Source organism: Penicillium odoratum (genome assembly GCF_028828045.1).
Source record: "Penicillium odoratum strain IBT 22623 chromosome Unknown utg000001l_segment0_segment0, whole genome shotgun sequence".
NCBI classification, from domain to species: Eukaryota; Fungi; Ascomycota; class Eurotiomycetes; order Eurotiales; family Aspergillaceae; genus Penicillium; species Penicillium odoratum.
In genome coordinates this window covers 2000784-2014309 of record NW_026643143.1, presented here as the reverse complement: position 1 = coordinate 2014309, position 13526 = coordinate 2000784, and the positions used below count along the sequence as shown (strand labels likewise).

At 48.0% G+C, this 13526-nt stretch overlaps 4 protein-coding genes across 4 annotated transcripts; 3 read left to right on the top strand and 1 right to left on the bottom strand.

Annotated features, from left to right (window-relative positions):
* Positions 1-4204: 4204 nt before the first annotated feature.
* Positions 4205-5809, top strand: N7520_000737 (putative Golgi traffic protein SFT2; the record flags this gene model as incomplete). The annotated part of the gene is made up of 4 exons (XM_057134672.1): positions 4205-4436; positions 4701-4821; positions 5107-5257; positions 5657-5809. 4 exons carry the CDS (start codon positions 4205-4207, stop codon positions 5807-5809), a joined length of 657 nt encoding a protein of 218 aa, XP_057000608.1.
* A 2789-nt stretch (positions 5810-8598) lies between these two features.
* On the top strand, positions 8599-9726 carry N7520_000736 (zinc-binding alcohol dehydrogenase family protein; the record flags this gene model as incomplete). Its single annotated transcript, XM_057134671.1, has 1 exon — positions 8599-9726. One exon carries the CDS (start codon positions 8599-8601, stop codon positions 9724-9726), a length of 1128 nt encoding a protein of 375 aa, XP_057000607.1.
* Positions 9727-9956: 230 nt separating this feature from the next.
* Positions 9957-12419, bottom strand: N7520_000735 (tRNA ligase; the record flags this gene model as incomplete). Its single annotated transcript, XM_057134670.1, has 1 exon — positions 9957-12419. The coding sequence occupies one exon, from the start codon at positions 12417-12419 to the stop codon at positions 9957-9959; it is 2463 nt and encodes an 820-aa protein (XP_057000606.1).
* Positions 12420-12820: 401 nt separating this feature from the next.
* N7520_000734 (ankyrin repeat protein) lies at positions 12821-13480 on the top strand (the record flags this gene model as incomplete). Its single annotated transcript, XM_057134669.1, has 1 exon — positions 12821-13480. The coding sequence occupies one exon, from the start codon at positions 12821-12823 to the stop codon at positions 13478-13480; it is 660 nt and encodes a 219-aa protein (XP_057000605.1).
* Positions 13481-13526: the final 46 nt, after the last annotated feature.

Here is a 13526-nt window from a genome sequence, read left to right as displayed (position 1 = left end):
AAAATCTTCAATGAGTGAACGGACAAATGTAGGGGGTAAGGATGATGAAAGGGGAGAGAAAAAAAGGGCGGGAAGTAAAGTAGATAAGCGCGGGCCAAAAACAGCTGGTCGAGAAATCAAGCAGAGTTAAAAGGACAAGGCTCTGCGCAATGCTTGAGCGAATCAAGTCTCGTCTTTTTCTCCGTCAATTCTTTGCAGCTTTAGGCAGGGGTCAAATAGCTAAAACATTCACATTCACATTCACATTCGAAACGAGTGAAAAAGCGGAGAGCGGGGAAAAGAACAAGCGGTGGAGAGAGGGGGGGCGGTGAGTTAGTGGCAATGGGATATTGTTGATGCCACAAACACAGACACAAACCACAGACCCACGCTCAGATTGCAATACAATACGAAGCCCACGTCATCTCACACGAACCTCTCTCTCTCTGTTGGTAGGAGTGGTGGAATGCAAAATCAATCAACAGAAAAGAAAGATATCCTTACCTGATCAACTTGAACACCTTGGAACATTTGATGGATCTTGAGTTGAGGGTCCTTGAGAGTATCGTCTGCAGGTGGAGAAGAATGTATTAGTAAAAAAAGATCATATGTAGTCTCACGCTCATCACCGCAGAGCCCCTACACGTGGCCCGGGTGAAGGACTATACAGGCAGCCATGCAGGAACGAACCGGGACAAGGCATGTTCAAGATGGAAGGGGGTAGACTAGAACAACGTACCTGCGTTGAGACAAGGGAATAAGTCTTGATCCACCTGTAGGGCTTTGCGAATCATGGGGCTCAAGGTATGGGGCGCAGAATACGAGAAACCAGTGATGGAGTGACAACACAGCAGCCGTAGATGCAGAGAGGAAAAGCACTTGCAGAAAGATCGAGGAGATGGAGACTTTAAGAACTCGAGCCCCTCCTCCCATTTGATATATTACAACATCGGTCATGCAGCCCGTGGATCGGTGGGAATCGATGAGGCTTGCCGTCGGCATCGGACATACGCCTTGGGATTTTATTTTTTTATTTTACATTTTTACAATTACTATTTTCGTCAAAGGGTGTGGAAGACAAAACGGTGAAGGAGGGGTGTGCATGAAGTGTGGCAACAATAAACCCCCGAGCCTCTTGTATTTGATGGCTTGAATGTTTTTGGTATTTTTTGGGTATGATAGACCTATTCTGTCAAAAAAAGAAGGAAACTGGGACGAAGGGGGGAAGGGTGATACAGCCGGATGTAGTCAACGGCGTCTATCCCATGATGCCGTAGATGTTTGTCACCTGTATTGGCGTCATGACTCAGAAAATCCAAAAGATTATAAATAACCAACTTAGAGCTTGATTTCACTGAGAAAGAATGTATCAGATGAACATGGGTTACAGACAAAACAACATAGTAGGTTTGGGTAAAACATCATAACCAGTGAGGAAGGAAACCCTAATCTACAAGTGGGTAGGGGGAAGGGAGTAGAGATCCCCCAATGAGACCATGTGGATATGAGGAGGGGACGATCTCTACATATCTGGGAGTATCAAATCATGTAAATCGTAAAATGTAAATCATAAAACGTAAAACATAAAACATAAATCAATAAAATCAATAAAACTATTTAATCTCTAGAGGAAGGAGTGCCGGAGATCGACCTCAATTTCTAACATGAGACGCCGGAGAATATGACCAGAAGGTATGAAAGGAAAGATAAAAAACACAAAACATAAAACCATACTGTCCAGGGCGTCGGATCTCAGCTTCGCCATTTCACGTAAGCCCCATCAACTCTATCCGGTGCGTGATGCGAATGTCGTGCAGACCAGTGGCGATCATATTGGGGCGATGATCGGAGCATGGACCGTGCTCTTTCTCTCCGCGAAGCCCCGAGCCTTGATGCTTTTTCTCTCAAGCGGCCCGTGTGTCCAGGCTCCAGTGCAACCTGATAAGTTGCCTCCCGGTGGTACTGGCGTATGCACTTTTGTCGAGGCACGATCTAGAGAATGTGGCTGCGACACACGATTGGAGGGGTTGGAATGTGTCTGACATGTCGACCAATAATATGTTGGAGTGGACCACCTTCATGAACCGAACTTGTTTTCGGTCCCCTCTTTGGGAGATTGAGCCACATCGCGAAACTTTTCCATGCATCATAGGAATGTGTCTAAGCCACCCCACCTCGGGAAGGAGAAGGAGGGGGAAGTAGACTTGACTAGTGACTGGATCTAAACCCCAAACATCCAGATGTGCAGGATTGTATCGCTAGTGCGGGATGATCTACGCTGGGTGATGTGCCGGTGGAAGGAAATCCAAGAGTCGTGGATCTTCTTGCTACGTCCCGTCCCGTCAAGGTTCGGAGGGTATCGCCGAGTATCCACGGTCGACGCAAGGAGGCATCTACTTCTTAGTTGGGGGGTTCCGGGCTGAAGCCAAACCAGATATCTATTCTTTCTATCTCGCATAATCACATTTCATGTACGATGTATGCAGTGCACAGAGCCCTGGCATGACGTCGTCAACGGTCCATGCCGTACCGACTTATGCGCGTCGGGCATAATACGGAGGAATTATGGAAAATAGAGCATGAGGGAAAAGAAAGGCAGAAATTCCCGGGACAAAAAGGAAAGACCCAAAAGGAATGAAGCTAGCGGGAGCCAGTGTTACCCAAGGTCAAGGATATTACAGGGACAGAAGTCCATTGGGCTGTCGGATAATTCAATATGGTCGTACATACGGGTAGCGACTTTAGAGGTAAAAAGGGTATGCAACCTCATATCGACTAATACAGGGAGTGCTTCCGATACGACTATCCAGCGGGAAGATAGAGCCGCCAGGTCTATAAAGAGCGATAGATTTCTGCAGACTAAATCGATCACATCACGATCGTCAACAGGGTGTGCACCAACCAGAGTGATCTACATAGGGGATGACTCGCGAACATGGAGGGTACCAACTGCAGTAGATGAAAATTAATTGCAATATGTAATGGTTTTATTACATTTCATTACGCCAGTCTTAGCTCAAAAATGGAACTTCTATTATATCACATTTTGATCTACGGAAATCCGGTTATGGCATACCGCAGCTTATAATATCCAAATTTTTCGAACCTTTTTTTTTTGAACTCTCCAAATACCGATACTTGTATAACTATATCTACAGTAATAGTTTTATCCAAAGTTTCTTTCGCGTTTTTTATTTATTTGCGGACTAGATTAAGTGAAGTAAATGGAACACAAAAGTGGAGATGGAGAGGAACTTGCGGAGTTGATGGTCCGTGCCTTGGGGGGTCAGTGACCTCGGATCTTCCCAACCTTCCTTTCCCCCCCTTCTACAGCAAAGCCGACCATTATCTCCCCCCAAAACGGTATGTACCGTCTAGACGCTAAAAATCGTTAGCTCCGAAACATGTGTATCATCTGACAATTTCTTCATCCAGCGCCGATCTGGGCTGGCCGCATCCATCGGTAGCTCTACGCCATCTCGTCATTCAGCTTGATCGACTCTTGACTTTCTACCCTCCCCCCCCCCCTCGAATACCGCAGCGCTTCCTGATCCAATCATAGCCCAGCTCCGTCGTGATTGACTTCCCTTCTTGAAGCTGAATCGTCCCCGGGAGAGTTGAACATCTCTCCGCTTGGCAAGTCCACCGCGTTGACGTACTCTACCTTCAAATCCCGCCTGTGCCGCGTCAGATTACTCCACTCGCATCTTTACCCCCTCTGCCAGCAAAAGGTAAACGGCAAGCGATAGTGCGTTTTAGTACCGGATAGTGTTGGAAATTTAGCGGTCTGGCGCATATCAGGGACTAAGGCAAGAATCCACCATTTGGGAAGCGAGTGGATCGTCCGTAAAGTTCACGATTGTCTTGCCCATTCTCATTCTCTGTGCCGCACCTCTCCAATCGACAGTCATCATCCCGTAGGCTTCGATCCAACTTCTATCGAGACGGGGTCGTAGTCAAGTTTGGAAGCCGAATCCGCGTTCGGCGTGGGCGTCATCTGCTCCTCTGTTGGCTTGCTCTAGTCTCCACACTCCAGCCAATCCTCAGTGATCATCCCACCATCCGGCGCAGATCATCTGCACTACATCGTGCATAGTCCCTGCAGACGTTTTCTACAGTGACTTTTTGGGCCACGGGCCTTGTCTGCAGACGCGGCCGTGCACGTTCCCATTTTGCCTTGCAATTGGGACTTCTCTCTCATTCCAGCTACTAGCCAGTCTTCGTCATGGCGACTAACTCGTTTCGCGACTCCGTCAACTCGCTAGGGTGGTCGCGCAGAGACCCGGATTTTCCTGTTAATACTAATTCGTCCTCTGACACCCCATTCTTTTCGCGCCTACAATCTTTGAACCCGTTTGGCCAGGGTGGCTACGTTCAACTTCCCACTCACAATGATGGCCCTGGCGCGCCCTTGCCAGCAGCCAGTCGTCGGGAAGAGGAAGAGGGTTTCTTTGCCTGTAAGTATTTTACCTTTTCAATTCTCAATCACCGATTTCCGATTTTCGAATTTCGAATTTCGAATTTTTTATTTTATGATTTAATTTCTTATTACTCTACACTATCTCGTGATCCATACCTACGATTATCCCATCTAAGTTCGGCTTGTATCATGTGACGACTGTGCAGTTCCTGCGCCGGGAAGATTCATCATGGCTATGCTTGTCTATGTGGTTGTGACCCGAGAGGAGATTCCAGAATACGCTAACAGAACCCGTTTCCAGTGAGTCGATGGGATCGGATGCTCATCTTCGGCGCCTGTAATTTGGGTGCCGCCGTCTGCTTCATGATCTGCTTCTTCTTGTTTCCAGTTCTCACGCTCAAGCCCCGCAAATTCGCTGTTCTGTAAGTTGCCTTATCCTTAGCGCTATCTCCCTTCTGCAGCTTGCTTGCATTCTCAACCCCACCCACCCTCCACATCTGCTCAGTTTCTCTACGGGATTTGTTCCAGCCACTCAAATCCCGAACTACCATGATCCTGGTCATGAGCGGGCTGGGGCTCGGACCATGTGCTTATGGACATTCGATGTTATGTCTCATTTGTTCATGTTCAACGCTCTGCGCCCTATGCCAAGAATTTTCAGCAAGACCGCCCTGGAATATCCCTATGCTAACAAGAATTCTATGTAGATGGTCTGTCGGTTCAGTCCTGTTTTTGCTATCATGGGCAGTCCTCATGGGACCCTGGTCTTACGCTAGACATCTGGTCTCGGGACCACGGTTGCCGTTCACGGCGGCCTATTTCGGATCTATCGGACTAACACTGTACTTTGCTGTCGGGGTAAGTCTTTTGCTTCTCTTTTTGGTATCATTCTTTGTCTATCATCAAGTCCACACACACATATTACCTTGTACGTCAGTTTGGTTGCACAGTACCGGGGATAAGGGGAATCTTGCATTCCTACGGTATATCGCAGTACTACATGACCGGCACTGTCACGCTGGCACACATTTTTGCGGAGAGGGCGCGGGGCTGGTCAATAACACCCTATGTTATCAGTTTTTGTGCAACCACCCCGCTGCGACAAAATCTTGCGCCACTTTAGACAGCTTCAGGTTTTCTGAATATACCTTTCACTATCCCTGGTGCTGGACCATGTTGCGCGATTACAGAACCCTATCTTTCATATTGATCCTTGCAACCCTCGCTTTATGAATCTGGCTAACATTCATCTCATAGCTCCAAAACTTCATCCTTACCCTCATCTCCTCTATCTTCCAACTTGTCGCGCTGGTCTGGTATATGGTCAGCTACTTCCCTATGGGCACCACTGGCCTGCAATTCATGGGTCGCTTCGGTGTCTCACGCGTATCCGCTTGGATGTCCGGTTGAGATATGACGGTCTCATACCCTGCATGAGAAGGACCTCCAGCAAGCAAGGCGTCAGTTCTGCATAGACCTGCTAGCGTTTCACTGCTTTCTGCCTCTCCTTTGTAAATGTAATGAAGTCTTTGGTGGCGATAGAGGTCTTGACACTTGTCTTTATTCCGCGTTATCGTTCTTGTTCAATAGCCTATGGGCATATACCCAGTTCATGCAAGAATCTTGTGTTCTCTCAGTATCCCAAGTCTTCCATCCGTCATGCTTATGTAAATAACTTCAACTTACTATGTTCACCGAGCTCAAACAGTCACCTGAGCAATCTCATTCGTTGTATCGCGGGTAAGGCTACTTTAGAGACTGCACAATCCGAATATTCCTAAGCGCAAAAGCAACCGAATCATGGTTGTCCCACAAAGGAACAGACGCAATCAACTCAAACATAGTCATCGAATATTTCCTTCTATCCTTCACCTTTGGGTACCTTGTGTCATGCATATCCCGATTCCATCATATTGAGATGCGTCATTGATTGCACAGTGTTGCGGTGTGTGGGTGATCCAGTGTACCCCTTGATGACCTGAAACCGACAATCCCTTCCATGCCGTATATCAAACTCTCCAAAACGCCAGGCCACTCATACCAGAGGACCCAGGTGATTTAATCGGAGCAGAATTGACGTGATCGTCAAAAACGAGGTATGACATAAGAAAATCGGATGTTGGTTTGGTGGGAAGAAATAGTGAATTCAATGTTGGTAGGATCATAGCGACCAGTGCATATAAAAGGGTATATTGAGACTACACTTGATAGAGTTAGACGCCACAAACATAAATCACAGTGATTTCCTCCAAAATCACTTCCTCACAACAGCCGCCCTCGGAAACTCCACCCCGTCTTTGCAAGATATATTCAACATCTCTGTCCCAACCTCGTTTATATCACGCTCATTATACTCGCTCAGTTCAAAGTCTGTGTATTTAAGCGTAAACTTCTTTTTCCCTCTTCGTCGTCTCCGGGTATAGTCCCAGTATTTCGCGAAGAGGTAGTGTATGGCTATGCCACAGAGTAGACTGACAAACTAGCCTTGAGAGGATTCTCGTAGGCATTTTGAGGCGGGGGCTGTTAGGGTGGGCATTTGTTTGATAAGCTGACTAGATCTGAGGCTTGATCATCATAATTCTTAACCTTGGAAGATGTGGGACGAACCAGCTGAAGGAAATGAACAAGCAGAAATATGAACTGTGATGATTATCCTTCCGGTGCCGATTAGGTATATAAATCTTCCAAGTTGGTCCGGCTCTCCCAAGACTTGATTCATGGTTACCTACATGTAGGTTTACTAAACTTCATTCATCATTACATCAACATCATCACTATCAAGCCTTCTTCTCCAAAAACACCAATCTCTCCAAACTCCCCTTGCTCGCAAACCTCATCCCATCAAAACAGTTAACCGTCGGACTCCAAACCTCCCGATCACAAGCAGATAGGTAGAATTCAATCCCATAAACTTCTCGGCCTCATCCCCCTCTCATCAACCGGATCCAACCTCGGAACAGCAACAACAGCCCCCCGTTCACGCATCTCCTCCAACATTCGACAAATAAAGAACGAAGTTGCATCCGCACCAAGCGTCCACGATGCGTTCGCATACCCAAATATAAACGCCGCATTATGAAAATCCTGGAACATCATTCCACGCCAAGTATATCTATCTGGGAGAGGATATGGAATTCCCAAACCTGAGAGTGAGACACTGCCGCCGAAGCGAGCGTTGAGGCCTGTTGCTGTGATTACTATGTCTGCGTTGAGGAACGTTCCGGAGTGTAGTGTTATATTTGTTTCTCTGATGGTGTCTGTTTTTATGTCTGCGTGGCCTTTGTAGAGAGCTTGGAAGAAGTCTCCATCTGGGTCTGCGCAGAGGCGCTTGTCCCAGGGTTGGTATTTGGCAGACAAGTGTGGGTGAGAGGATTGTGCTTTAGTAGTTGACGAGCGACACGATGCTGGAGACTTTTTTCTGTGGCGTTTCGTAAGGAGCGACTGCATAGATAGAAGAGTTGGCCTAGGTATAGGGATTTCAGATGTTGGATGTTGTTTTGGATTGTTATTGGGAGGAAAGAGGTGAGGCATGAACTTTTCTTTTGGATAGAGATTAAGTATGAAGAACATGGCGACGGTTGCTTTATCGGCGAGTTTGAGGAGCAGCACTACTGCATTAGCGCCGCTTCCGATTATCACGATAATTTCGTTGATGTAGTCTGAATCTTGGGGCCAGAATTGGTGGTATCAATAGTTACGTTTCCCATGCCTCAGATTATCATATATCTTTACAGGTGCATTCCATAGAAGCTTGACCAAACTCGGTCTTCTCTGAACTGCGACCCCTGATATAAATTAAAAATTTGGTTTACGAGATAGGTTGAATAAGATTGAATTGACTATTTCACTGGGCCCGGCTGACCTTCCCGAGTATATACAATATTTCAAGGTTCAAGTCCACCATGTAGGTAGCATTCTATGTGAAAATCATCTTAAAAGCCGCTAGGCTTGGAGTGGAAACACCCCTGCATTAAGTGCCAGCCAAGTGAAAATAACATAAACCTTATAATTATAGCCTCCCAGGTCGGGATAATAGGCGGGTCCCATCCCGATTCTGGGCCGAGGTCGGGAGCATCGGCGATAAGCAACTACAAACCAGTTTAAGCTATGACGATCATATTCACATGCTCACTCTCAACCTACTTTAACTTCAATTTCAACTTCAACTTCCTACTCAAGCATCGTTCATAGATATGGAAATGAAGATTCCCCAATCAATGAAAGCCCTCGTGGGCAATCGCTCTATCATCACACGCCTATCAAACTATGCACGCAGCAACTCATCCGGAGACGGAGTAAAAATCTCCACCATCCCCATCCCCACAATTGAAGAACAAGAAATTCTCGTCCGAGTACACTCTGTCGCTCTCAATCCAACCGACTTCAAACACATCGATATCCTATCCCCCCGCGGCGCAATTATCGGCTGCGACTACGCAGGGACCGTCGCGAAGGTCGGATCCAACGTGACGGGATGGACAGTCGGCGATAGAGTCGCCGGAGTCACGCACGGAGGACTGTACACTGATCGAGGGTCTTTCGCGGAGTATCTCAAGATACCTGGCGATTTAGCGTGGAAAGTCCCTTCGTCAATTAGCGATGAGCAGGCTGCTACATTTGGCGTCTCCGCTGTTACGGCTATGTTGGCGTTGAATACTCGACTTGGTGTACCCTGGGTAGAAGGAGGGGAGAATAAGGATGGACATAAAGATGAAGATGAAGATGAAGAGCGATCGAAGACTCCTATTCTTATCTATTCTGGTGCAACGTCTGCTGGACTTTATGCTATTCAGTTGGCGAAGTTGGGGGGGTTGAAAGTCGTTGTTACCGCTTCTCCGCGCTCGCATGATCTCGTTAAAGAATATGGTGCGGATGATGTATTTGACTATCGATCATCTACTGCTGTTGAAGAGATTATCCGTGCTTATCCGAGTCTTGATCGGGCGATGGATTGTTTTTCCGAAGGTGAATCTACTGCGTTTTGTGCGGATGTGGTTCGCAAGAATAAGGGTTCGGTGGTTACACTTTTAGACTCTGGGAAGACGGAATGGGATGGTGTGAAGGTGGACTTTTTGCTTGCCTACACGGCTATGGGGGCTGAGTTTCAATGGCTTCCTCCGTTCGGGCCTAAATTTGGCAAGGCTCCTTCTGATCGTGAAGCGTTGCGCAGATTCTATGCCTCGTTGCCGGGGACTTCTAAAATTCTCAGACCGCCGCCTCTTCAGGTGATTGAGGGAGGACTAGAGGGCTTGAGAACAGGGCTTGATCTGCTACGCCAAGGAAAGGTTTCGGGTACTAAATTGGTTGCGCGTTTGATTTCGAAGTAGAGCTTGGGGATTGGCGTTCATGTTCTAGACTTAAATTAATGATCGTTTGAGAATGTCTTAGAATAGATAGCGTGTCTAATCAAGAATAGAGGAGTTGAGAGCAGCTCAAAATCATTTATCTATCCGATGAAGGAATGATAGCCTTGAAAATAATTCATAAGAATTATGCTTTGCGTTTCCGCCTTTAACATGCAATATTGGTATAAGTTTCAAGTTTTAATCCCAGAATTTTACTTAAAGCCACGCATCATGGCCGGCTGAACAGTTCCATCCACAACCTTGACTCCCGTGATCTCGATCTCATAGATCCCAGTCCCGCCGCCCGAGCCAAACTCTAGCCAACGCTGAAGCAGGTCATTGCTTTCCTTGGGCTTGATATCAGGCGAGGCTGTGCCGATGGTAATGTGAGGAATGGAATTGGCACATGGCAGACCAGTCTCCTCTTCGGGGCTGTGCTCATCCGCGGGCAGAATGCGCACAACAATAGCCATCACCCGATCATCCCAGACAAGACGCTCCAGGCGAACACGTGCGGAGCCAAGAGCTGGCGGTTTCTCGAATGCGTCCGGAACAGGATTGGCAGTCAAAATATCGACGTACTTATTAGAGTAATAAGACCAAATATCCGAGCGATCCTTGCTCGAGGCACGATGAATAAGAGTCACATGGGAGGTAGGCTGAATGCGTCGCTGATTCACAAGTTGGTGGTACAATCGGGAGGCATCCGCAGGTGTGTCGGGGGTGAAGAGAGAATGGAGGACGGAGAACACGTCTTTGGCGGTAAGGGCGATTTGGAAAAAGTCGATTTTCCGAGCCATGTCAGCGGGAGCCAGGTTGCAAGAGGGAGGAGCCTTGTCCTTTTTGTCTTTCTTGTTCGGCCCGTATGACCCGCTCAAATCATGCTTGACTCGGTATTCATTCAAGGCGGCATCTATGGCAGTATCCATATCTTTGGCGGAAGGTACGTTGGGCACAATCTTGGGGTATGTAGCGTGTAGGGCAGTCACGACCGTCTCAAGGTTCTCTCTCGAAGAGGCACACACATTCAAGTCAATCACATGATGGAAACTCATGTCCGGATCCCGTCTGGTGTCAATACCCTCGAAGCGGTGCAAGAATCCGTCCATGATCCCAATCGTTTCATCTCGTGCCTTTGTCCCGGCCCGAATACTCTGGTGGTTGTCGCCACGATCCAACACCCTCTTCCGGGTGACTTCCTTGATGGCTGGTAGCATTTCATTCTTCGGTTCATGGACCCAATGAAGAGCGACAAATTGAGCTGTGGGAATAACGGGAGCGATATCCTCTATCAGCTGCTTCCGTTCGCGCCTTTGGTGGTTATTGCGGTCCGCGATGACCACTGGTGCGGTTGCCATTTCTTTCGTAATTTCGAATGCAAACTTCTTGGGCTTGTTCTTCTGCTTGGGAATGTCGTCATTTTGGAGGTGGCCCCATCCGAAGAGGTGAACGAGAGCCAATGCTACAGTGGTCTTTCCACATCCCAGAGAGGCAACGGGAACGATGACAACATCATGGTCGATGTCCTCGGCCTTGCTGGTCATCTCGCTTTCTAGGGCGATGATATCGTGGCCTTTCAGACCTCGCTCATTCAAGAACTGTTCTCGCAATGCAATGATTCCGTGGTTGTGGTTGTAGAGTTCTGCCAATTTGGGGTTCTTGATCAGTTCTCTGTGGGCAAATTGAAGATATTCCTCAGTGATTTTCACGTGCTTTTTGATCTTGGGAAGTTTCCCTGAGATGACAGCCTTGGTGCATTCACGCCACTGGCGGTACATGAGATAGGGTTCTTCAAACTTGTATTTGAAGAACCAATCCCGGTATGGACCTTTACCATTGTCGTTCATCTTGCAGCGAACCACAAAGCCTTCGGTCTCACGGCCATCCCATGTTCCGGTCTCGGCAGAGTCTTCCAAGAATTTCTTCACATCGTCAAGTTCATCATATTTCACGAACTTTGCCTTCTTAAACCCCCATCGGTCGGCGAATTCATGTACCGCCTCGCTGGGTTTTGTTGTAAATTCGGGGAGGTTGTAATTGAGTCCATGAAGGTAGATACCAGCAGCGGCCTCGTCATATGCCAGAACATGTTCTTCGAATGAGTCATCACACAGCTCTCCTACCGCCGTGAGGTTGTTTTCGCGTAGTTCCCGCGCAAGATCCTTGCTCGATTTATTCACAGTGGCGACGTGTCGCTCCACCCATTGCTCGCCAACCATAGAATGGCCAGCTCCAGGGCCGGGACGGTATCCAGTAGAATGCTTGCTGCACACAAGTAATGTGTCATCCTCCAGTCCAGAGATGAAGATAATGCAGCCATTCTCCTTCACACTCAGCTCATAAGGACCTCGTGTATTGTTCTCAATGTTCCTCCAGCGCGTGTTGTTGGTCTCGTCGATGTTGTGAAACTTGTCGTATCCACGTACGGCAATTTCAGGGGTGCCATCCTTACGTTGGGAGGTGAAGAGACCGCGAGCGTAGGTAGGGAGATCAGATCGGTGGTAGTCCCAATCCATGAACTTCCAAGAGTCGACCGTCTTATCCTTGGTCCCATTGACCAAGAAGGTTGACTTTTTACAAGTGAAAGTCCGCTTCTTTTCCGCTGGTGTCATCCGTTCGGCATCCCGTAAGCTTTTCACGAACTGCGCTATGACATGAGGGTCCTGAAGTGCCATGGTAGCGGCTCCGAAACGAAGAGCGCTTGGTTGTTGGAGGAATGTTGGAGGGGTAGTTGAAGTGGGGTGTAGAGGAGTGAGGAGCGAAAGAAAAGGTAAGGCAGAAACGGGTAAATTTATACCTGTTGGGCGTCTTACGAGCTCCCCTGGCACCTTCCAGTCAAGAATTGCGAAAAACTCAATGAAGAGTCATAAGGCTGTGTACGGCTGTCACTTCTGCGGGGAACCAAATAGGAAAGGCGGACAAGCTTATCGCGACTTTTTTTTTTGCCCGTAAAACCCCCCCCACCTTCATTGGATTTGCAATAACATCTCCCCTGGTTATTGGCTTGGATGATTCACTGAAAGAACTATTTCAAAAAGACCTCTTAAGTTTTAATATCAGACTCAATATCTCCACAATGGCTCAACCAAACCCTTACCTCCTTGCTTGCGACAACCCCGCCGCGCTACTGGATCTGCTGCGCTCCAATCCCGCAATCGCATCCTGCCAGGATGAGTCTGGGTATTCGCTTCTACACGCCGCCGCATCCTACGGTCACATCGATCTCCTCCGTGCCCTTGTAAAAGAGTTCAACGTGGATGTGAATCTGGTCGACGAAGACGGCGAAACATGCCTGTTCGTGACCGAACAGCCCAAGGTTGCCCGGTGTCTGGTTGAAGAGCTCGGCGTGGACTTTAACAGGACAAATAGTGAAGGCATGAAGGCATACGAGAAGATGGAATCCGAGGAAGAGAACCCCAGCGTGTCTACCTACCTTCGCGAAGTCAGTGGCGCTCCTGCTGCCCCGGTGGACGACTCGCCTGCAGGCCCATTGAATGCCCCACCGCCGATCCCGGGCAACATGCAGGTCAATATTGGTACTATGTCGGAACAAGAGCTGAATGAAGGCGAGACTGAGGTGGATCCCGAGTTTAAGAGACGGATTGATGAGCTGGCGGCTCGCGATGACTTCAACAGCGAGGCCACCCAGAATGAGCTGCGTGAGCTTGTGATGGATGCTATTGCGAGCTCAAGTATTGAGACCAATGAGCGCGATTCACGCCAAAGGACGGAATGAACCAACACATTCTATGAATATATTCGGCATCTCTCGGCAATTCTTC